Genomic DNA, 23,665 nt, shown 5'->3' with positions numbered 1-23,665 from the left:
TTGAACCCAAATACCTGTACTTTCTACTTCTCTCATGTTGAACTCAAATACCTGTACTTTCTACTTCTCTCATGTTGAACTCAAATACCTGTACTTTCTACTTCTTACATGTTGAACTCAAATACCTGTACTTTCTACTTCTCTCATGTTGAACCCAAATACCTGTACTTTCTACTTCTTACATGTTGAACTCAAATACCTGTACTTTCTACTTCTCTCATGTTGAACCCAAATACCTGTACTTTCTACTTCTTACATGTCTTAAAACCACACACTCCCCCAAACAGCAACAGCCTCTCATCTGCAGTAAAGATGGCCTCCGCATTACTTCGTTATCTCCGGACTAGCTCAAAGAAGAATTACATGTGTATACAACCAGGGTGTTGTTCAGCCGGTTGGTGCAGAGGGGGGCTGGAACACAGTCCAAACATCGCTGTTGTCTTTCAGTGCGCCTGCATCGTGCACACAGTCGACTGTAAGCCCTCGTTTCACAAAGAAACCCGTCTCCTTATCGAAAACGACTCAAATGGCTTTACGGGAAATGTAGAATGCACTTTTGTTGGACTTATATCTCGACGTCTTGGCCTCGGAGGAATGTATTAGGACCGTTTGTGTCAACATTGACCTCGTGCTAGTCCCTTACACTTAATTAGTTTAACACAAAGTCACTGCAATACTTCTCCTCCTGGAAGAACTAAAAAAGCGTGTAAAAAAGTCCATAACGAAATGAACCTGATAAGACGCAGGTTGTAAAATAAGTATAGTGCTTTAGTATCTTCGCCTCTCTTCCTCAGGCAGCGCTGAGCTGTACGGATGCTGGAGATGCGTGTGTGTGTGTGTGTGTGTGTGTGTGTGTGTGTGTGTGTGTCTGCTCTCTGTGCTGTGAGTTAGTGACTCAGCAGAAGACTCTGGGCTGGCACACTGACCACTCAAACACACACATGGCGCTGCGGAGGCCAACGCATCACGCGGCGGGTGCGAGGAGTGACTCTGGCACGCCGCCCGATGAGAGGCCTGAGAGCGTCTGCATGCAGCGGCGCGTGCATGCATCATGTCTACACAAACACCAAGCATGGGAGCCCACAGCGTGGAGAAGTCACACATGCACGTCAGCATGCACGGACACACACACTGCATGCACGTGCACTGCGAGGCGGGATGACAGCACTGATGGGAGTGAGGAAGACGTAATCAGAGACATACTGTGGTCGAAAAGGTGGTGGGGGCGGCTGTTGAAGGTGTACCTACAGTGAACGATAGAAATAAGTCTCCTTTCTCGTTCACAGTGAGCATGCTTAAGATTCTGAGCGGCACATGAGAAAGAGTCCTCGAGGGTGCGGCTCAATCTGAGAGCACAAAGGACGGACAACGACCAACTTGTGAGTCGTTTTAAAGACGTTACAATCCAGCTTGTTCTCCTTCTCTGAGGATTGCAAAGGTTTTAGTTCCATCTGCGCTAAGTCTAGCTTTCTATCAGTCACTCGGGGTGCAGGTCACACAGAACTACACAGACATAGTGTTACAGTGAGGAAGGCATCGAGACACCCGCAGCAGCATGAATGACCTGGCGACTGGCGAGCACACTAGAGAGCACCTTATCTACTGGGGAGAAAGGAAGAGGACACTCACAGGTAGGCGGCCTTCCCCTCCTCGATCTCCTTGCCCTTGCCGCTGGTGGAGGTCTTCTTGCCGCAGACGGAGCGGGTGATGCACATCAGGAGGCCGCAGTGACGCAGGAAGAAGCAGCCCACGTCCACCAGCGCCAGGAGGACCAGCAGCGCCCCCAGAGCCCAGGCCCACCACGGAGCCCAGCCCCAGGCCGCTGAACAGGGATTCTGCTGAGGCACACACACACACACCACACACACACACACACACACACACACACACACACACACACACACACACACACACACACACACACACACACACACCACACACACACACACACACACACACACACACACACACACACACACACACACACACACACACACACACACACACACACACACACACACACACACACACACACACACACACACACACACAGAGGTCGAGTCAGTTCATATTCTCAGTTTGTCATCTCTTGCATCTACTTATCTAAATCACAGCAATAAACCGTATCTACTTTTGTCTTCATGAACATTATTTAATTTCATATTCTGTTCTTGTACATGTCATCTTATATTTACATGTATGTAGACTTTTATTTGTATTTTATTATATATGTTGCATTGTTAGAGGAGCTCAGGACTCAGAGACACGAGGAGAGCTGGAGCTCTGATGGAGTCAGGACTCAGAGAGACGAGGAGAGCTGGAGCTCTGATGGAGTCAGGACTCAGAGACACGAGGAGAGCTGGAGCTCTGATGGAGTCAGGACTCAGAGACACGAGGAGAGCTGGAGCTCTGATGGAGTCAGGACTCAGAGACACGAGGAGAGCTGGAGCTCTGATGGAGTCAGGACTCAGAGAGATCGAGGAGAGCTGGAGCTCCAGGTTTGAACTAGTTCGGAGTTTAATAATCAACGTTCTTTATCAGCGAGACTAAACATGATGGACCCTGAATCGAACTCGAGCTGTCGTCCACAGGAAAGAACGTTTCCAGGGATCCTACTCCCTAAACAGAAGGGCTTCTCGATGTCCCTGAACAATAAACTATCTCATGACGGCTTGCGCTCGGCCATAAGCTGCTACAACAACGACGCGCCCAAGCTGCCCCGCCTTAAGAGGGATACCCAAGGCCGCAGACCTGTGCCGTGGGAGAGGAGACGGTGGAGGAGAACATCATGAACCGTGTAGAGGGTGAGTACCTCAGCTACACATTCCAGAACAGTCTCTCTCTTTTCATCGACGCCAGATGTTCCCTGTAGACACACACGGAGGTTGTAGCAACAACCCGAGGTACAGACGAGTCAACAAGAGCTTTCTCACCGCAACACAATTCTTTTCTAACCACCCGAAGGTCCGTGAATTCCTCCGCCGCCGGTTGGAGGGTTTCCAACACGTCGATACGTCTTAATCCTCAACGCCCGGACTCAGCCATTAGAGCCGATCCTCCACATCTCCCGCAAAACTAATCCCTCCCGACCTTAAAGACTTTTATAATAAGACTTCAATGGAAGTTTCAAAGACATAAATAAATAGACCTGCAGTGCTCTCCAACAGAGAGGCGGCTCTACGTGGTGATGCATTTGTATTATTGCTGCTTCCTATCCGTTTAAGACATAACTGACTGGGAACTACTTTTTTCCTTCTGTACATTCGCCTTCAGGTGCTTCGTCTGCCTCGTCCATCAAGTGTTCACCTCTGTACTTCCAGGTGCAAATTCCAGTGCATTTTAAAGTTATGTTGCAACTCACGTGGGTTCGGGTTAGCGAAGGCAAAGCAAGTACTTTCTGAAAGACCTGGTCAGCGCTTTAAAGCGGCTCGGATGGGAACAGGCGGCAGGGCTTTCTTTCGGCCGTGCAGCAAAGAGAGTGGCACGGTTGAATAGATGATGTGCCCTTAAGGGATCCTGGGGTTAAACCAAGGGAACATGGACTCTCACATGTGGCCTGCAAGTCAAAAAGGAGGGTCCGACGTTAATGTGAAGCAGCCAGAGTCTGCCGGGTGATGAAGTCTGGCGTCTCCAAAAGAAAAGACCCTGAAGTGTGGCAGTGTTCCCCGCATACTATTTAAAGGTATGGCTAATTATGCGTAATCTAGATGCATTCGACCCCTTAACGCGGGGTCCGACACCGTGTCCACGTGTTTCTGTTTTCATTATGACTTTGTGTTGAATCAGCATTATATAAGTGTTTTACAGGCTGATCCGCATGTGTAGAATCACTGTCGTGCCCCTTTAAGATCATAATCTACACCCGACTATAATCCATTAGTATTTGGACGGCGGCAAAATATTATTATCCAAACACGCTTTCCTTTTTTTGGGCTGTTTTCGTTCCTGATCCAGAAAATTGGATTTGGAATGTAACAATGAAGTCTGAAACATCCTCAAATTAAAGCTCACCGTCACAGTTTCGTTTCAAATCCAGTGTGCCGGAGTACTGAGCCAAAGAACAACACATTCCCACCGCCTCGCGCCGAACACTGGAAGCTGTCACAGCGTGTCTCAACCCGAACGACTCTCATGTCGCTGACTTTGTTCTCGACTTAGCGCTGAGGAGCAGGCTGGCAGCGAGTCAGAGAGACGGAGGATAACCTCGTGGCAAGAGGAACGCTAATTAAAAACCACCACCAACTGTGTGCACTATGAGGTGGGAAGTAGTGGAGTACAAATACTTCGTTACTGTAGTTAAGTACATGTCTCTGGTATCAGTACTTTACTCCGACTTTCTACATTTTGAACTCAAATACCTGTACTTTCTACTTCTTACATGTTGAACTCAAATACCTGTACTTTCTACTTCTTACATGTTGAACTCAAATACCTGTACTTTCTACTACTTACATGTTGAACTCAAATACCTGTACTTTCTACTTCTTACATGTTGAACTCAAATACCTGTACTTTCTACTTCTTACATGTTGAACTCAAATACCTGTACTTTCTACTTCTCTACATGTTGAACTCAAATACCTGTACTTTCTACTTCTTACATGTTGAACTCAAATACCTGTACTTTCTACTTCTCTACATGTTGAACTCAAATACCTGTACTTTCTACTTCTTACATGTTGAACTCAAATACCTGTACTTTCTACTTCTACATGTTGAACTCAAATACCTGTACTTTCTACTTCTCTACATGTTGAACACAAATACCTGTACTTTCTACTTCTCTACATGTTGAACTCAAATACCTGTACTTTCTACTTCTCTACATGTTGAACTCAAATACCTGTACTTTCTACTTCTCTACATGTTGAACCAAATACCTGTACTTTCTACTTCTCTACATGTTGAACTCAAATACCTGTACTTTCTACTTCTCTACATGTTGAACTCAAATACCTGTACTTTCTACTTCTCACATGTTGAACTCAAATACCTGTACTTTCTACTTCTCTACATGTTGAACTCAAATACCTGTACTTTCTACTTCTCTCATGTTGAACTCAAATACCTGTACTTTCTACTTCTTACATGTTGAACTCAAATACCTGTACTTTCTACTTCTCTCATGTTGAACACAAATACCTGTACTTTCTACTTCTCTCATGTTGAACACAAATACCTGTACTTTCTACTTCTCTCATGTTGAACACAAATACCTGTACTTTCTACTTCTTACATGTTGAACTCAAATACCTGTACTTTCTACTTCTTACATGTTGAACTCAAATACCTGTACTTTCTACTTCTTACATGTTGAACTCAAATACCTGTACTTTCTACTTCTTACATGTTGAACTCAAATACCTGTACTTTCTACTTCTTACATGTTGAACTCAAATACCTGTACTTTCTACTTCTTACATGTTGAACCCAAATACCTGTACTTTCTACTTCTCACATGTTGAACCCAAATACCTGTACTTTCTACTTCTCTCATGTTGAACTCAAATACCTGTACTTTCTACTTCTCACATGTTGAACTCAAATACCTGTACTTTCTACTTCTTACATGTTGAACTCAAATACCTGTACTTTCTACTTCTCACATGTTGAACTCAAATACCTGTACTTTCTACTTCTTACATGTTGAACTCAAATACCTGTACTTTCTACTTCTCTACATGTTGAACTCAAATACCTGTACTTTCTACTTCTTACATGTTGAACTCAAATACCTGTACTTTCTACTTCTTACATGTTGAACTCAAATACCTGTACTTTCTACTTCTTACATGTTGAACTCAAATACCTGTACTTTCTACTTCTTACATGTTGAACTCAAATACCTGTACTTTCTACTTCTTACATGTTGAACTCAAATACCTGTACTTTCTACTTCTCTACATGTTGAACTCAAATACCTGTACTTTCTACTTCTTACATGTTGAACTCAAATACCTGTACTTTCTACTTCTCTCATGTTGAACACAAATACCTGTACTTTCTACTTCTCTCATGTTGAACTCAAATACCTGTACTTTCTACTTCTTACATGTTGAACTCAAATACCTGTACTTTCTACTTCTTACATGTTGAACTCAAATACCTGTACTTTCTACTTCTCTACATGTTGAACTCAAATACCTGTACTTTCTACTTCTCTCATGTTGAACTCAAATACCTGTACTTTCTACTTCTTACATGTTGAACCCAAATACCTGTACTTTCTACTTCTTACATGTTGAACTCAAATACCTGTACTTTCTACTTCTCTACATGTTGAACTCAAATACCTGTACTTTCTACTTCTTACATGTTGAACCCAAATACCTGTACTTTCTACTTCTCTCATGTTGAACTCAAATACCTGTACTTTCTACTTCTCACATGTTGAACCCAAATACCTGTACTTTCTACTTCTTACATGTTGAACTCAAATACCTGTACTTTCTACTTCTTACATGTTGAACTCAAATACCTGTACTTTCTACTTCTTACATGTTGAACTCAAATACCTGTACTTTCTACTTCTTACATGTTGAACTCAAATACCTGTACTTTCTACTTCTCACATGTTGAACTCAAATACCTGTACTTTCTACTTCTTACATGTTGAACTCAAATACCTGTACTTTCTACTTCTTACATGTTGAACTCAAATACCTGTACTTTCTACTTCTTACATGTTGAACTCAAATACCTGTACTTTCTACTTCTCTACATGTTGAACTCAAATACCTGTACTTTCTACTTCTTACATGTTGAACTCAAATACCTGTACTTTCTACTTCTTACATGTTGAACTCAAATACCTGTACTTTCTACTTCTTACATGTTGAACTCAAATACCTGTACTTTCTACTTCTCACATGTTGAACTCAAATACCTGTACTTTCTACTTCTCTCATTCTCCAAACAGCTGGTTCCTTTAGTCTGAATGTGTGTTGGTGCGTGGTCATTATTCTTTAGAGTCACTGCGTGCCTATTGGTTGGAACACGATTCGTGTATCCATCACTTCCTGGTCTTCTCTAAAGAAGAGGGACCAATGGAAACGTTGTCATGTTGCCGTTGGTCACCATGGAAACATTCATTAGCTAACAATGACATTATTGTTCTATTGATATAAAGGGAGGTCAGGTACTCTTTAAAGCAGCTGCTAGCTATGGGTACTTTCTACTGAAGTACACTTCAAAGTTTACTTGAGTAAAGAGTCAGTACTTCTACTTTCACCAGAGTATTTTTAAACACGAGTATCTGTACTTCTACTTGAGTAAAGGATGTGTGTACTTTTCCCATCTCTGAATATGTGCGATATATACGTGGCTGCTAAATCCTCAGGATGTGTATTTAGTAAAGTGTGTCCTTGTATTTAATCTGTTGTAATCACTAATATGTTTGTACGCATGCTTCCTAGTGAACACTAAGCTGTCTTTGGCTCTTTTCTCTCTGTGGGACTGATGAAGCTTTTCTGATTCTGATTCTGAACACTTTTCCCGGATCTGGGGATTTGCCTGGATCAATATGTTCTCCCCACCACGGGCTCCTCGTTGTTTCTCACCTTCTGAAAGTGCGTCTGCCGGCTCGAGGCGTAAACAACACCTTCCGGAGAGACAAAGAGAATCCGATCTTCGTGCCACAATACCCTCCAAGCTTTCATTGCGCGTTTACATTTTTCCTCCCATAAAGCCATTGTCTTAATAATCAGAATCCAAAAGCACAGACATGCAGCCGTTCCCGTTTTGATTTAAAAATAGAAAATGTCTCCTAATAAATTGAGAAACCGTTGGAGGAAGTCCAAAGTGTTTAGTAATGCCCGGGTAAAGAAGAAATCAAAGTGCCGTCTGTTTTTCTGGGAAGAGGGCGAAAACACGTCAGGCTGAAAGAGAGAAATCCATAAACATCATCCGATAAGGAGTATTACCCAGAGTGCTTAGCGGCAGCCTGACAGTTTGGGGTTGGATTGATACGCTACACGCTTGTTAGGCTTCTTGATGGCTCCCGAAGTTTAGAAATAACTCCAAGAACAACAGAGCGACACTTCAATTATATCGATATCGGCAAAACAACTATTGTTGTCAGTTTACATTTCAGACGCTTTCATCGAGCCGTGATGTTTACATAAGCACTGTTATGCCCTCTCCCGTAGGTTTAGGTGCAAGTCAATGGACACCTGAACATCAGCAGGAGAGGACTCTTTAAAGTAGAGACACTACATACTGATATACACCTGAACATCAGCAGGAGAGGACTCTTTAAAGTAGAGACACTACATACTGATATACACCTGGACATCAGCAGGAGAGGACTCTTTAAAGTAGAGACACTACACACTGATATACACCTGGACATCAGCAGGAGAGGACTCTTTAAAGTAGAGACACTACATACTGATATACACCTGGACGTCAGCAGGAGAGGACTCTTTAAAGTAGAGACACTACATACTGATATACACCTGAACACCAGCGGGAGAGGACTCTTTAAAGTAGAGACACTACATACTGATATACACCTGAACATCAGCAGGAGAGGACTCTTTAAAGTAGAGACACTACATACCGATATACACCTGAACATCAGCAGGAGAGGACTCTTTAAAGTAGAGACACTACATACTGATATACACCTGAACACCAGCAGGAGAGGACTCTTTAAAGTAGAGACACTACATACTGATATACACCTGAACATCAGCAGGAGAGGACTCTTTAAAGTAGAGACACTACATACTGATATACACCTGAACATCAGCAGGAGAGGACTCTTTAAAGTAGAGACACTACATACTGATATACACCTGAACATCAGCAGGAGAGGACTCTTTAAAGTAGAGACACTACATACTGATATACACCTGAACATCAGCAGGAGAGGACTCTTTAAAGTGGAGACACTACATACTGATATACACCTGAACATCAGCAGGAGAGGACTCTTTAAAGTAGAGACACTACATACTGATATACACCTGAACATCAGCAGCAGAGGACTCTTTAAAGTGGAGACACTACATACTGATATACACCTGAACATCAGCAGGAGAGGACTCTTTAAAGTGGAGACACTACATACTGATATACACCTGAACATCAGCAGGAGAGGACTCTTTAAAGTAGAGACACTACATACTGATATACACCTGAACATCAGCAGGAGAGGACTCTTTAAAGTAGAGACACTACATACTGATATACACCTGAACATCAGCAGGAGAGGACTCTTTAAAGTAGAGACACTACATACTGATATACACCTGAACATCAGCAGGAGAGGACTCTTTAAAGTAGAGACACTACATACTGATATACACCTGGACGTCAGCAGGAGAGGACTCTTTAAAGTAGAGACACTACATACTGATATACACCTGAACACCAGCGGGAGAGGACTCTTTAAAGTAGAGACACTACATACTGATATACACCTGAACATCAGCAGGAGAGGACTCTTTAAAGTAGAGACACTACATACCGATATACACCTGAACATCAGCAGGAGAGGACTCTTTAAAGTAGAGACACTACATACTGATATACACCTGAACATCAGCAGGAGAGGACTCTTTAAAGTAGAGACACTACATACTGATATACACCTGAACATCAGCAGGAGAGGACTCTTTAAAGTAGAGACACTACATACTGATATACACCTGAACATCAGCAGGAGAGGACTCTTTAAAGTAGAGACACTACATACTGATATACACCTGAACATCAGCAGGAGAGGACTCTTTAAAGTAGAGACACTACATACTGATATACACCTGAACATCAGCAGGAGAGGACTCTTTAAAGTAGAGACACTACATACTGATATACACCTGAACATCAGCAGGAGAGGACTCTTTAAAGTAGAGACACTACATACTGATATACACCTGAACATCAGCAGGAGAGGACTCTTTAAAGTAGAGACACTACATACTGATATACACCTTGAACATCAGCAGGAGAGGACTCTTTAAAGTAGAGACACTACATACTGATATACACCTGAACATCAGCAGGAGAGGACTCTTTAAAGTAGAGACACTACATACTGATATACACCTGAACATCAGCAGGAGAGGACTCTTTAAAGTAGAGACACTACATACTGATATACACCTGAACATCAGCAGGAGAGGACTCTTTAAAGTAGAGACACTACATACTGATATACACCTGACGCCCACCGACGCCGATAATCGTCTCGGTGTACCCGGCCTTAGGAGCCAGCAGCCGAGGTGCCTTCCAGCAGAAACCACAGTAAGATACGAGGAAGGTTGTAATCACGATATGTTTCTGTAAAAGGTAATAAATGTTTGCTCGTATTCATCGTCACCTTTGTCCGCAGGTGCTCCCGTTGATTTATCGCGTACGAGTAAAGAGAAGTAATGAGGTCGTTGCTGCGCTGTCGTCACCTGCACTCGCGCTGATGGTTAATACCCCACGGGGATGAGCGGCGAGGGGCTACGGGCGAAGCTGCCCCGGGTGGAAACACCACCGTCCTTCTCTCTGGGTTACATACTCCATTTACTCCGCGTGTCTTCGTGTGAGCAAAGTCTCTGTAAGTATACTTGTTCCTACGAGCCACGACTGTGGACCGCTTCTCTCTAACGATGGTTTAACGAACGGGTACATGTACACACAGTACACACAGTACACACAGTAACCATGCTGACACAAGCGTATTAAACATGTGTGTGCACATTGGAAAGCTGCAAAACGACTTCCTACTCAAACAGCCGTTCTCAAGAGAGGGACACGCTATTTATTTAATCCAAAGCTGCTTTCATTCTCAATTTAAATCTGCAACTCGTGGACAATTTCCACACGGCATCTATTGCAGTCTGTCCGTCCTGGAGAGGATCCCTCCTCTGTGCTCTCCCTGAGGTTTCTCCATGTTCCCTTAAACTGTGGGTTTTCTCTGGAAGTGTTTCCTTGTACGATGTGAGGGTCTAGGACAGAGGTCTGAGGACAGAGGGGTCTAAGGACAGAGGGTCTAGGACAGAGGGTCTGAGACAGAGGGTCTAAGGACAGAGGGTCTGAGGACAGAGGGTCTAAGGACAGAGGGTCTGAGGACAGAGGGTCTAAGGACAGAGGGTCTAAGGACAGAGGGTCTAAGGACAGAGGGTCTAAGGACAGAGGGTCTGAGGACAGAGGGTCTGAGGACAGAGGGTCCAGGACGGACAGAGGGTCTAAGGACAGAGGGTCTAAGGACAGAGGGTCTAAGGACAGAGGGTCTAAGGACAGAGGGTCTAAGGACAGAGGGTCTAAGGACAGAGGGTCTAAGGACAGAGGGTCTAAGGACAGAGGGTCTGAGGACAGAGACTGTTAGATTACCGATATATCTTAAAAGGACTATAACATACGGGTATTGTATTTTCTACGAGGTTTTATTGCAGCATCCTAATAAGTTGAATCCACTTCTCTGCATGATGGAGTGTGTCCCGGTGTATTACATCGTCAGTAGAGACGTTGGGTTTGCCGCCTGGCCTCGTAGGCGTTAATTAAAGATTCATCCAAAGACAAATTGCCCACCTCTCACCGTGTGCCACCCGGCGGGAAGGAAGGGTCGCCCTCGATACATCCGTGTTAACGTGAGGATACATGGTGCTAATAAAGTTGCACCTAACGTCGTTCACACACGGATATTTAAAGCTATATATTCTCTCTCTCATCAAAGTTTCCTCTCTACGCCTCGAGGAAGCGACTTCTGTCCAACTCAGTGGCCGCCCATTCCCATTCCCCCGCTCTATTAACCCTTTTACCGACTTCTTCTGATTACTTGTTGATATATAGTCCCATTAGCAGGATCTGTGTGTGTGTGTGTGTGTGTGTGTGTGTGTGTGTGTGTGTGTGTGTGTGTGTGTGTGTGTGTGTGTGTGTGTGTGTGTGTGTGTGTGTGTGTGTGGCACCTGAAGCCATTCATACACATCTCCCTGTGACAATACAAAGTCATTAAGCCCGGGCTCTGATTGCCTGTCCCTCCATTGGAGAGGAAGACACTCGATTAACGACGACCCGGCGGGCGCATTGATTGGCTAATCTGTGGGGGACGGACGTAATCATTGGTGGATGTGAGGCAGGATGTCTCTTCAGTGCTGACTGTGGGAAAGTTTGCTCGAGGCGGTCCTCAGAGGGAGGGTGGAAACACAATCATTAAACCCTGCTTTGAAGGAGACGCAGGCGTCCGTCCTTGTGTCCGTTTACAACAGGGGGGGGGAACCGTTTTCCTCTCAAGGGCCATTTCAATTTTTTCAACATCCTCCGAGGGCCGTACAAATTATTGACCTCTGCTTAAAAATCACAGCACATTCATTCGGCCTTTCTTTCATGCTGTGCAAAGAAAAAGCAACCTCTGAATCCAGATATCTCACCATGACTCGCGCATGCACGTGCACGGTGTGGCATGACCACCAAAGCAGAAAGATAGCACTTATATACTAATAAAGGACTGGCTCCTCTAAAGCCAGCTGAGTAGCACTTGAATGATTGGCTCTATGAAACCTGATGTACTTTATGATTCTGTTTTCTTCAAGGTCGTATCTTCCTGGTCGAACGCACTTATTGTAAGTCGCTCTGGATAAAAGCGTCAGCTAAATGCAATGTAATGTAATATGGACACAAGATGTGTGCACATGTATTTAGTTTCCTATCCATGTGAACATGATTTAAGTGGGGGGGGACCTAACCTCCTCTAGGGGGGTCCGGGGGGCATTTCTTTTTAAATATTGAAGTTAAAAGCATCGATCTGGTGAACTTTGAGAGCAACATGAAGAGATCTATGGACACATCTCTCAGCACCAGATGAAACAGACCTGTAAGCAGATTTACTTTTCTTTATGGATATTTTACAAATCATTCTCCTTTCAAACTGTATTCTTGTTTATTAATAACAACTTTTTTTTACTGTCATATAGTATTTTATACCCGTTTACTTTATTCTCTTGTTTTTTTCTAACTATAATGATCATATAAAGATGTGCCTTTACCTCACTGGTTGGAGAAAAAGCTTCTTATATTCGTTAGCATAGCTAGCTAACCAGATGCTAATAACAACAACGTTATTGACTGTATGATCAGAATGACAGATGAGCAGATCGCCACTGGGCTCTCAGCTAAAGACACAGACACGCAAAAACTGCAGCATGTGTAGCCTACGGATTTATGGGTACTGCAAGTCCCGGATTGGCGTTCTGGTGCTCTCCGTCAGCACTGCACCCCTGTCAGACGAGACATATACCAGGTGATGATACGTTAGGCTCGGCTTGTGTTGTGTTCAAGGACCATGACCGTTGCCAGGAAAAACAGGCACTCGCTTGTTTAATTATTTTGCGGTCTAGATTTCTTTAATTTTTTTCTTTTTTGCGTGTGTTTATAAATTACCTCGAGGGCCAAACCAAATGGGGGCCGGAGGTTCCCCACCCCTGGTTTACAAGAAGGAGGCCTTGATGTGAAGTGCACTCCAGAGGGAACGGGAAACCAAAAGGAAAGGACTCTTAACTTAGAGGAATATACAAAGAAAGACATTTCGTCCTCTCGTAGGTAATTGCCGCAGACCGGGGTTACTGGAGGAGCGGTAAAAGCGTCGCGACCTTGATCTGTGGGAGATGCAATCCAACTTTAAAGTCACGTACTTAAAAGAGCGACCCTAATTTGAACTTGAGAGATGGTGGAACAGATCAAAGGCTTTCTGTGCCTCGTCACCGGTGGTGGAGTGGGGGGGACGGGGCGGGGGGACGGGGCGGGGGGACGGGGGGGGTACACTGTGCGCATCTTACACGATGCCGTTTAGACCACATCATCATGAAGGGCGGTGCCGGCTGTCAGCGAACCGATCCGGACGCTCTGCGCGACTGTCACTCAAATGCGGGTCATAGTCTCAATTCACACACGGTGCTGCCACACACACACACACACACACACACACACACACACACACACACACACACACACACACACACACACACACACACACACACACACACACACACACACAACACACACACACACACACACACACACACACACACACACACACACACACACACACACACACACACACACACACACACACACACACACACACACACACACACACACACACACACACACACTGAATTGTGATGTTTAACCTGCAGAAGGGAAGAATCTGGGTTCCTTTGTACATGCTTCGTGCACCAAGGACACTCCACTTGTGTTGTCCACAAAACACGATATTGAGATGTTATCCTTGAGATGTTCTTGGAGTGGAATCCAGTATTTATGTTCATTTAGTTTGGTCACTGAGAATAAGAGTTATATTTTGAATGATCAGTCGATCGTTGTTTTTGATCAGTTATTAAATGATATCGAAGTTCGGGGAAATTAGAATTCAAACTGATAAGGCAGGTGAGATACTGGTCTATAGTATAAGAGTTATGTTTCCACTAAAAGAAAAAAGCTCTTATTTTTCCCTTTTCAATTAATTATCAAGAAAAGCATCGGTTTGTTTTGAGTACGTACGCAAATCTGGACCTTCACGCCCCCCCGTTATAATGTCCGTCTTTCCACTGTCGTCTTGAAAAGGTACTCACAACAATTCCGCAACAACTTCATCTCCACCTGTTGCACTTGTCATTTCAACGTTGTAACTTTAAGACTATATAAAAATACATATATAAATATTTAATATATATAAAATAATGTATTATATTACTTTATTGCCTCTGCTTTGGATTATTATCGGATAGGGTAATAACTTCATAATTAACTACGTCTGAAAGCAGAAGTCCAGGGCAAATAATTGCAAGTCTCTTCAGTGAGAATGTCACAAAATGATTTAAAAAGAAAAGCCACATTCTGGAGAACAAGTCAAAACAAAAAGAAGTTACATTTAAAAAAAGAAAAGTCAAATTCTGAGAAAAAAGTCAAAATGAGATGCATTGTGGGACATGTAGTTTATGGGCAACGTGCTTCTGTAAAGTGGCATGTAACTGTATTTTGCACGCTCTTGTGGGGCCACATGAAAGGAAGTCGCGGGCCGGATTTGGCCCCCGGGCCTTGAGTTTGACACCCCTGATAGATCCTCTGTCTCTCTCCAGTGAACGAGCGGGCCTTCTAGAACACCCTGGAACCGAGGGGAACTCTGAAAGAACACGCCCATTGGCTACAAGTCAATATCTGATTGGTTGATCAAGCTGTCAGTCCAAACGTGCGCTCTCATTCAGAGCAACGGCCAGGGCCTTCGATCAAGGATGCAGAATACCTTGAAGGATGTTCTACCCAGACTGATATGAAAAACTGCAATTACTGAAAATGAACGAGGGATTCTAACCAGTTTCGGGTAATCGACGAGTCGGCATGGAAACAGCAACAGGTATCCTGAGTAAGGAACACCGGGTTGTTTGGCAGACACACGCAGCTCGGGGTGCTTAACACCCACCAGTGCATTAAGTTTATAGCCTTGGAACGACCGTGTAAACCTTTCACAGCGTAAGTGTTCTGTTGCAGCGACTCAGCAGGAAGTCTGCCGCCTGCTTATAATGAAATATTTACAGGACATAGTTGACAACGATGTGTTAAGTACGCTCCCCAGGAAACACGGTCCTTTGTTCAATAAATAAACAAGCGTGTAAACATCAGCGCCGATCTTGTACAGCAAAGTATTTAAATATATATATGTGTGTATTTCACACAAGTCAAACACATGTAGCTGTTGTTTTGCAAAGGACAGTTAAGTCGTCTTCAGAGCATATGTTCAGCTTTAATCTGAGAGTACTTTCAGATACAGATGCCTTCCTGTTTGTGGATCTGGAATAAACTGGTTCTGAGAAAGGTCAAGCTTCACTTTGAGACTTGTGAACCTCCAAATGCACAAATGTCCCGATATAAGTGTATATTAGTGATTTGATCTACTGCGTGTAGGAGCCGCATTTAAGTTTATTTGTTTTTGTTTATTTGGAACCTTTATTAATGCATTTTTCTGTTTCAGTGAGAGGTGGAGAAGGGGGCGGGGCTAAGGCTTTAAGTTGGAGGTGCGGTGTGTGACGGCAGGGCAGCAGGGCTCAGGTGAAGGGGGCGGGGCTAAGGCTTTAAGTTGGAGGTGCGGTGTGTGACGGGAGGGCAGCAGGGCTCAGGTGAAGGGGGCGGGGCTTTAAGTTGGAGGTGCGGCGTGTGACGGGAGGGCAGCAGGGCTCAGGTGAAGGGGGCGGGGCTAAGGCTTTAAGTTGGAGGTGCGGCGTGTGACGGGAGGGCAGCAGGGCTCAGGTGAAGGGGGCGGGGCTAAGGCTTTAAGTTGGAGGTGCGGCGTGTGACGGGAGGGCAGCAGGGCTCAGGTGAAGGGGGCGGGGCTTTAAGTTGGAGGTGCGGTGAGTGACGGGAGGGCAGCAGGGCTCAGGTGAAGGGGGCGGGGCTAAGGCTTTAAGTTGGAGGTGCGCTGTGTGTGACGGGAGGGCAGCAGGGCTCAGGTGAAGGGGGCGGGGCTAAGGCTTTAAGTTGGAGGTGTGGCGTGTGACGGGGGGCAGCAGGCAGCAGCAATACCGTCATTGACACGCAGACGCAGCCTTATGCTTAGTCAAATTCAGATTATTAGGATCTGCTGTTTAAGTTTATGTTACATATTGTGTTCGTATTTTGTTTTATGTTTGCTGGAAATAAACGTTGAACAGCAACTGAAACGTCCGGTGGGTTGTGCACTGCGAGTCTGACACGGCTTCCGAGGCCCGAGCTCTACACGTGGCCAAGAACCATCACTGTTGAGGTGACGAGACAAACCTATGGGGTTTTGGTACACTGGTAATTTATGCAGGAAAATCCATGACAAGTATTTATTTTCTCGTAAAGAGACCATCTATCTGAAATGGCATTAGCAGATTAAACAACAGAAGTTACGGGCTTGCATCCGTTTCATTACACGGCTGTAAAGAAACAACAAATCTCAGTGGGAATATATGAGCCGCTTGATTAATGTAACGGACAGATATAAAAGTACTCGATTCCGTTTAAACAGCTGGCGTCACTTCCAGGAAAGGCTGGACTCGCAGGAGAGGAGCGACGCCTTTCAGATTATTTATCCCGGCGCTTTGATGAGATTAGTGCCACGCTCCATACAAACTAAGTCTACGGCGACTGCTTAAATCAAAGCGTTTTACAGCACTGCAAGGAGAGGAGGGAGCCAAGAGAAACACAACAACGCCAAACACACTGTATCGAGGATATTTAGATATCTCTGCTCTTAAAGCGGCCGGTTCTCCACTTCCTGTATTTAGCTTTTAGTGCATGTAAACGGTCTGAAAGGCTCAAATCTAGAGAGGACCTTCTCCCTCTTCAAGCAGCGCTTCAATATGATAGCTTTGTGTTACAGCCATCCGTTTTAATATCTATTCGGGAGGTTGCCATCCTGGCTTACGGGTAAAGTGCGCTCCCGTCAGGCCGTTATGCCGGCGTGGAAGCCCTTCACCTTCACGAGGCAAGATAGAGGTCGGGGAAGGAGGTCACGAGACAAATCTGCTTTTAAAGACACAAAGCGATTGGAACGAGAGGAGGGGCAGCGCAAAGAAAAAGTGATGTGGTTTGAAGAAAGCAAATTGAAAAGGAACCGCAGTGTTTCAATCTGTGGCCTAAAGGAAGGAAGGATGCAGAGAAGGACGCAGGAAAGGGGATTTAAGGGGAGGCTAAATGCACTCCGAATGCTTTATGCTTAGAGGTTTGAAAGCGGGTGGTGGGAGGTGTATTGTAAATAGTGGGAGATGGTTCTTTTGTGCAAAAACGTCTTCCTCAATATCCCATTTGGTTCCGTCGCATTCTGCTCACAATCCATCCAAGACTATACAAATAAATGGACGTCGTTTTCGGCTTCAAAATATCGATATCGACGCCTTTTCTTCATGAGAATGTGGTGCCATTATTCAAGCGTGCTAATGGGATTATCAACTGGTTTGCTGTCGCAGTCTCTTCAGAGTCCTCCTGAGTGAGCTCGAAAGAGTCTACACATCTTTGTTTCCCTCTCCCTCCGCTTCCAGCCTCCAACAAACACATTACGGGGACATCGCTTATCTCCACCGTCTCTCTCCGGCTCTTTCCCACGATGCACCGCTGTGCGCTAACAAGAGTGGACAGCCAATCGAAGCGACCTGCCGTAAGCTCGCCGTTCTCCCACACCCTCTCTCAGGCCATTTAGCCCGCGCTGCCAGGACACACACACACACACACACACACACACACACACACACACACACACACACACACACACACACACACACACACACACACACACACACACACACACACACACACACACACACACACACACACACACACACACACACACACACACACACACACACACACACACACACACACACACACACACACACACACACACACACACACACACACACACACACACACACACACACACGCAGGGCTTCAGGCGGCAGAGTCACGTTTATCTCAACAGTACGTGTGCGTCCTTAGCGGCGTGTGCTCCAGATGAAGTGAAACACGGCTGCATGCATACTTCAAAGCTCCTGCAGGACGTTGAGATGAGAAGCATACATTAAGCACCTCACCGCTCCTCATGGGGATCATAACCTCGGCGTACGGGCGGCGGAGGGAGAAGCTGGTGTGTGTGCCGCTCACGTGACCGTCTGCGTGTCGACTCGTGCAAATGGGAAGCGGCTGAATTGCAAAGCAGCACAACGGGAGAAGCTTCGGACTACGAGGAAGAGGAGGAGGAGGAGGATATTTGAGGGAGAAAAAACAACAGCCTGCGGGTGTTTTCACTCGCGGTCCGGAGGGTAGCTTTGAAGGGAACGCAGCCCGTTTGAGCGGTTTATTTGAACAGCTGTGAGTGAATGCTTAATGCGGACGTGCGCTGTACTCTGTGTACCAAGGCACTCGCCGCACGGAGGCTCCGTCACTGGTACTTTTTCATTTACAAAGCCATGTGGGATAAACTGCCATCTCGGTGGTTGCCGGTCAAGTCCCGCATATCGTTCAGAAACCTCCTCCTTAGCTACAAGTCCCTCCATGCCCCCCAGTACCTATCGCAGGGGTTCCCAACCTTCTTCCACACACACACACACACACACACACACACACACACACACACACACACACACACACACACACACACACACACACACACACACACACACACACACACACACACACACACACACACACACACACACACACACACACACACACACACACACACACACACACACACACACACACACACACACACACAAGGGGGGGGGGCGCAACAGCGGTAATTAAAGTTTCAAAGTCTCAAAATGCTACAACTACTGTCACAAACTGGATGAGTGTGAAGTGTGTTGTTGAAGGAGATGAAAGCGTAGTCAAGGAGCTGTTGGAGCGACTTTGATGGTTGTTGGACTCAGGATTAATTCATCTGGATTCCCGCTGTATGAAGAAATGAAAGGACGAAGTGGAAACAATTCACAAAGGGATTAAACTGTTTAAAACACGCTCAAAGGAAGCCGGATGTTGCCGATGTGTTTATGTGGATTCAAAAGTCGTGAATAATCTACAAAATGGAGGAGACCGATCTGATCGGAGCAACTGACGAATAATCCAACTGAAGCCGGCGTGGACAACGACTGTTTTAAAAATGCGCTTATCCAGACAAGCCCGGTTTGGACGCTTTACGGCAGAAGAAACATTTCTATCAAAGAAAGAATTATACATTTCTGTCTTTTTATGCCTTTAATACTAACTTGAATTTTTATTAAAATGAATTAGTCAATTATTTTTTATATTTTATTGTAATGTAGAGACGAGGCTTTTAGTGACAATCATGTATTGCCTTACAATTATATGTAAAATAAAATAAAAAAAAGTCTAAATATGATATCTGGCCTCAAAACTCATGAAAGGCTCGATATCAGCGGTTCTCAAACTGCGGTACTGCAGCTGGTCCGTGGAAAAAAGCTAAATAAAATCCACTTTTTATTATCAAGGATTTTCGGGCACCACCTCTATGTGACTAGCTCTATCGAAATCAGTCGCATTGACCCGAAGACACATGTTGAGTTGTATACACTGTTGGAAAGAGGAGACTCCTAGCTTTCTAATGATACCAGGCAGTGGGGTAGTGGTCGTTGGGCTCATCGGACATTTATGAGAGAACATCTCTAATGTCCGAGTGCAAGTGAATGCACCACAAGACACCAGCCTTGTAACCCCGGCCCTGGCGCGAGCGCGGAAATATGATTGGCGGCGATTTCATTTGAACGGGACGGCGCAACCCGAGAAGCATCCGGACTTACTGTACGCGGAAGGAACGAGGTGTTTGCGGTCTCCAATGACAGAGAAGAGACCGACACGTTTGGCTGCACTCAGCACTGAATCAAAACGCACTAAAGCTTTGGATCGTAATCAGTTTGCGAGGCGTTTGCTGAACAGAACGGTAATCGCCGCATCATAACAGTGATTGACAGCTGATAGGAATAATATGATTGTTAATATTATCATATTAATTCAGACAAACATCGATGAGACGGTTAATTAATGTACTCGTTGCAGCAGTCTGCATAGATTGAGTACCCTTGGTCTAAGAGAGAGACAAATGCATTCAATGATGTCTGCCATCTTATATATTTCTATGTAACGGAGCGTCCACACTACAGCTTCAAAAAAAGCTCGGAGCTGGGCGTGTCTGGAGCTTGGGGATTTTATTCAAGCAACACGACCAACAACCAATCACATGAATCTCCGCCCCCGACATACAAAGCAAAAACCCCGGGGATTTTATGCGAGAAATATATATATATATAAACTCCCCAAACAGGCGAAACCTACCAGTTTCCCCCACTGTCTCTGCCACCTCCCTCCATGCCTGGCTCCTCCGGTTTGTATCCCGGTAGGTGAAGAGGGTCTGGTCATACAAAACCGGGTGGTTGCTACGGCGATAGTTAGTTTCTCCTCCAACTTTTTTTGAAATATAGAAATGAATGGCGGGATATCTCTCCCAGCTTAGATGCGGTTTGATTGGCTACGGCTTGAGCTGTCAGATTTTCAGAAACGGGATTTGATTGGCTGGCGCTGGCTACTCCGGCGGAGACGGACCGCTCTGCTACCCACAATTCAGTTCGGCGAAAAAGCGAGGCAACGTGACGTCACCCCATTGAAAGTGAATGGGCAGATTGGAGTTGTCGACGCTGTAGTGTGGACGGGCCGTAAGGCTTTCCTGATGAGCCACAATAATGTCACCAAATGTTATTCAGTTAAAATATCAATATGTTGGCTTTCCAAGTTAACATTGATTGACATGACTGCGATTAAATCAGCATATACTTCTGCCAGGGGATGCCACCCCTCAACACCTGCTGCCACCCCGTGAATGTGTTTCTAGATCCACCCTAGGCTATCGTTTTTGCTTCGTTTATTTAACAAGTTAATTTCAGGACAACTTTGGGAATTGTGTTTGTTTGTTTTGAGATTTAAATAGATTTTGAAAGGAGAGAGAGAGAGAGAGAGAGAGAGAGAGAGAGAGAGAGAGAGAGAGAAGCAGCGCTGTCTGCTTAGTAGCAATACTGCAGCTCAAGCCTTTATGCATCGTAGGCCTATACATTGTTTATGTTGCTTATGTGCCGGTGTGTCCATGCTTAGAGTCGGTGTGTGTCCGTGCTTAGAGTCGGTGTGTGTCCGTGCTTAGAGTCGGGGTGTGTCCATGCTTAGAGTCGGTGTGTGTCCATGCTTAGAGTCGGTGTGTGTCCATGCTTAGAGTCGGTGTGTGTCCATGCTTAGAGTCGGTCCACATCCACATCCACAACGCAGACAGACACCTCTCACGAAAGTATCAGATCGGCTTCAATTTACTTTTGATAGTCTATAATTAACTATAAAACATATCTGCGTTTTAACACTACGTTTATATATGCACTTACTTTTACGGTCTGCATCTGAGGTGGTCCGCGAACACCCTTGAGAATCCCTGCTCTATATAAATCCAAGCTATTATTCTTATATCTGCTCTCTGATCTCTCGGCGAATTGAAAGTACTTATTGCCCGAGATCGCATGCTGTGGTTTTATTAAATGTGCCAGGACTGACTTCGGGGAGTCTCCACTAACTTGGAACAGTCTGCAAAGAGAATGGAATTAGCAATCTGGTGCCACTACATGTTCTTAAAGCTACTCAATCGGATGCTGTTGGTTCCTGTACATGTGGGTAGATATGTCAATATGTAATCCCTGTACATTTTGCTGTAGCAAAGCTGCAGCTGAGGGTTATTTTCTTAATAATTTAATAACTCAAAGCCTTAAACATAAGGGCCCAAAGTGAGGTGCTTCTATTGTGCCTGATTTCCATATTATAATCGCAACAGTGAGAAATAAGCAGTACCGTACTTTCCGGACTATACAGCGCACCTGCATATAAGCTGCAGCAGCTACATTGTCCGTCTGTCTCGCTCTCGTTCTGTCTCTCGGTTCCACTTTTACTTTGGCGCGCTACCTGTCTCACTCTTTTCCGGCCTCCAGCTTTTCCCGCTGGAGCCCGCCGCTTAGAGGTGGCGGGCGCAGACCGGTCATAGAGCCCATAGCGTTAACGGTGGTTAATTGTACCTGTAAAACCCATAGATTTAGGAGGTTCCCTAGTGGCCGTTAGCTGTACAAACAAAATGGGGGAAAAGTCGCGGCTTATAGTCCGAAAAGTACGATATATCCTGTATAACTCATTGACTTTAACTATATATTTATTTGTTTCTTTTCTCTTCACTGTATCTGTAAAGCGTCTTTGAGCACCTGTAAAAGCGCTAACAAATTAAATATATTATTATTATTATTCTATATTGTGGTTCTTTTCGCCTGATAAACCGCCTTGAACCTGGAGCTTAAAGCACAACGACATTCGAAGAAAGGTTTTTTCCACTTCACGGGTGCAAATATCTCCTTGAGCAATGTCAGGGTCAGTCCAATGATTCCACCCATGAGTATACATACTACTACGGTGTGATGTGCTTACATCTTGTAATTGTGTTGTAGATGAATGTAGACTGTGCTGTGTCCAGGAGAGGTTTTGAGTGCAGCTGAAAGGACGTTTCACAGCAGAATAATGTCCTGCTTTTGACTGGAAAGCAACGTTTTTCTCTCAGATGAAACGCCACTCAACAACCACACAGATAGAAATCCATTGCATAAATGGAAGAGGCACAATGCAGCACTCTTCTGTGATGGGGCTGTTACCTGTAATGTCAGGTTTCTGGGGCATGAAGAACTGATAGAAGCTGGGCTCCGACAGGCCCTTGACGTTTCGTGCCGTTATCTCCACTTCGTATCTGGTGTTCCACTGCAGCGGCTGCAGCATGGCGAAATCATTCATCCCCGGGACCAGCTTGGTCATCCACTGCTCTTCTTTATCCTGCGAGACAGAACAAGGGGGGGAGACATGTAAAAACAAATGCCTCGCAACACTCGAGTTCAACTTCAATCAATGCTTTTCCGTTCAGTCGGCAGCATCGGAGGGAAGTGGTGTAGCTTAAACAGCAGCGTACCCTTTGTGAGAGCAACCCCACTTTGAGGCGGGAGGGAAAACGCCCACGCTCGAATCGGGTGAAAATAATGTTTTTCATCAAGTTCACACGAGCCCTGTGATATCTCCCTGCCCTTTTCTCTTTCCCACGTCCTTACAGCCTTCTTCCATTTTAAAACAAAGGACCTAGCCAAGA

The 23,665-nt window shown here is 45.0% G+C and overlaps 1 protein-coding gene across 1 annotated transcript in view; it reads right to left on the bottom strand.

Moving 5' to 3' along the window:
• The window catches only part of LOC117456329 (neural cell adhesion molecule 2-like), a 103,292-nt gene that overhangs the window by 11,698 nt on the left and 67,929 nt on the right, over positions 1-23,665 (bottom strand). The window contains 3 exon segments of the mRNA XM_034096170.2: positions 1,204-1,244; positions 1,630-1,787; positions 1,789-1,838. Of these exon segments, the coding sequence (XP_033952061.1) occupies positions 1,204-1,244; positions 1,630-1,787; positions 1,789-1,838 (249 nt within the window).

This window comes from Pseudochaenichthys georgianus, chromosome 2 (assembly GCF_902827115.2).
Source record: "Pseudochaenichthys georgianus chromosome 2, fPseGeo1.2, whole genome shotgun sequence".
In the NCBI taxonomy this organism is placed as follows: Eukaryota; Metazoa; Chordata; class Actinopteri; order Perciformes; family Channichthyidae; genus Pseudochaenichthys; species Pseudochaenichthys georgianus.
Note: the sequence above shows the minus strand (reverse complement) of the source record. Positions and strands in the feature narration are given on the sequence as shown.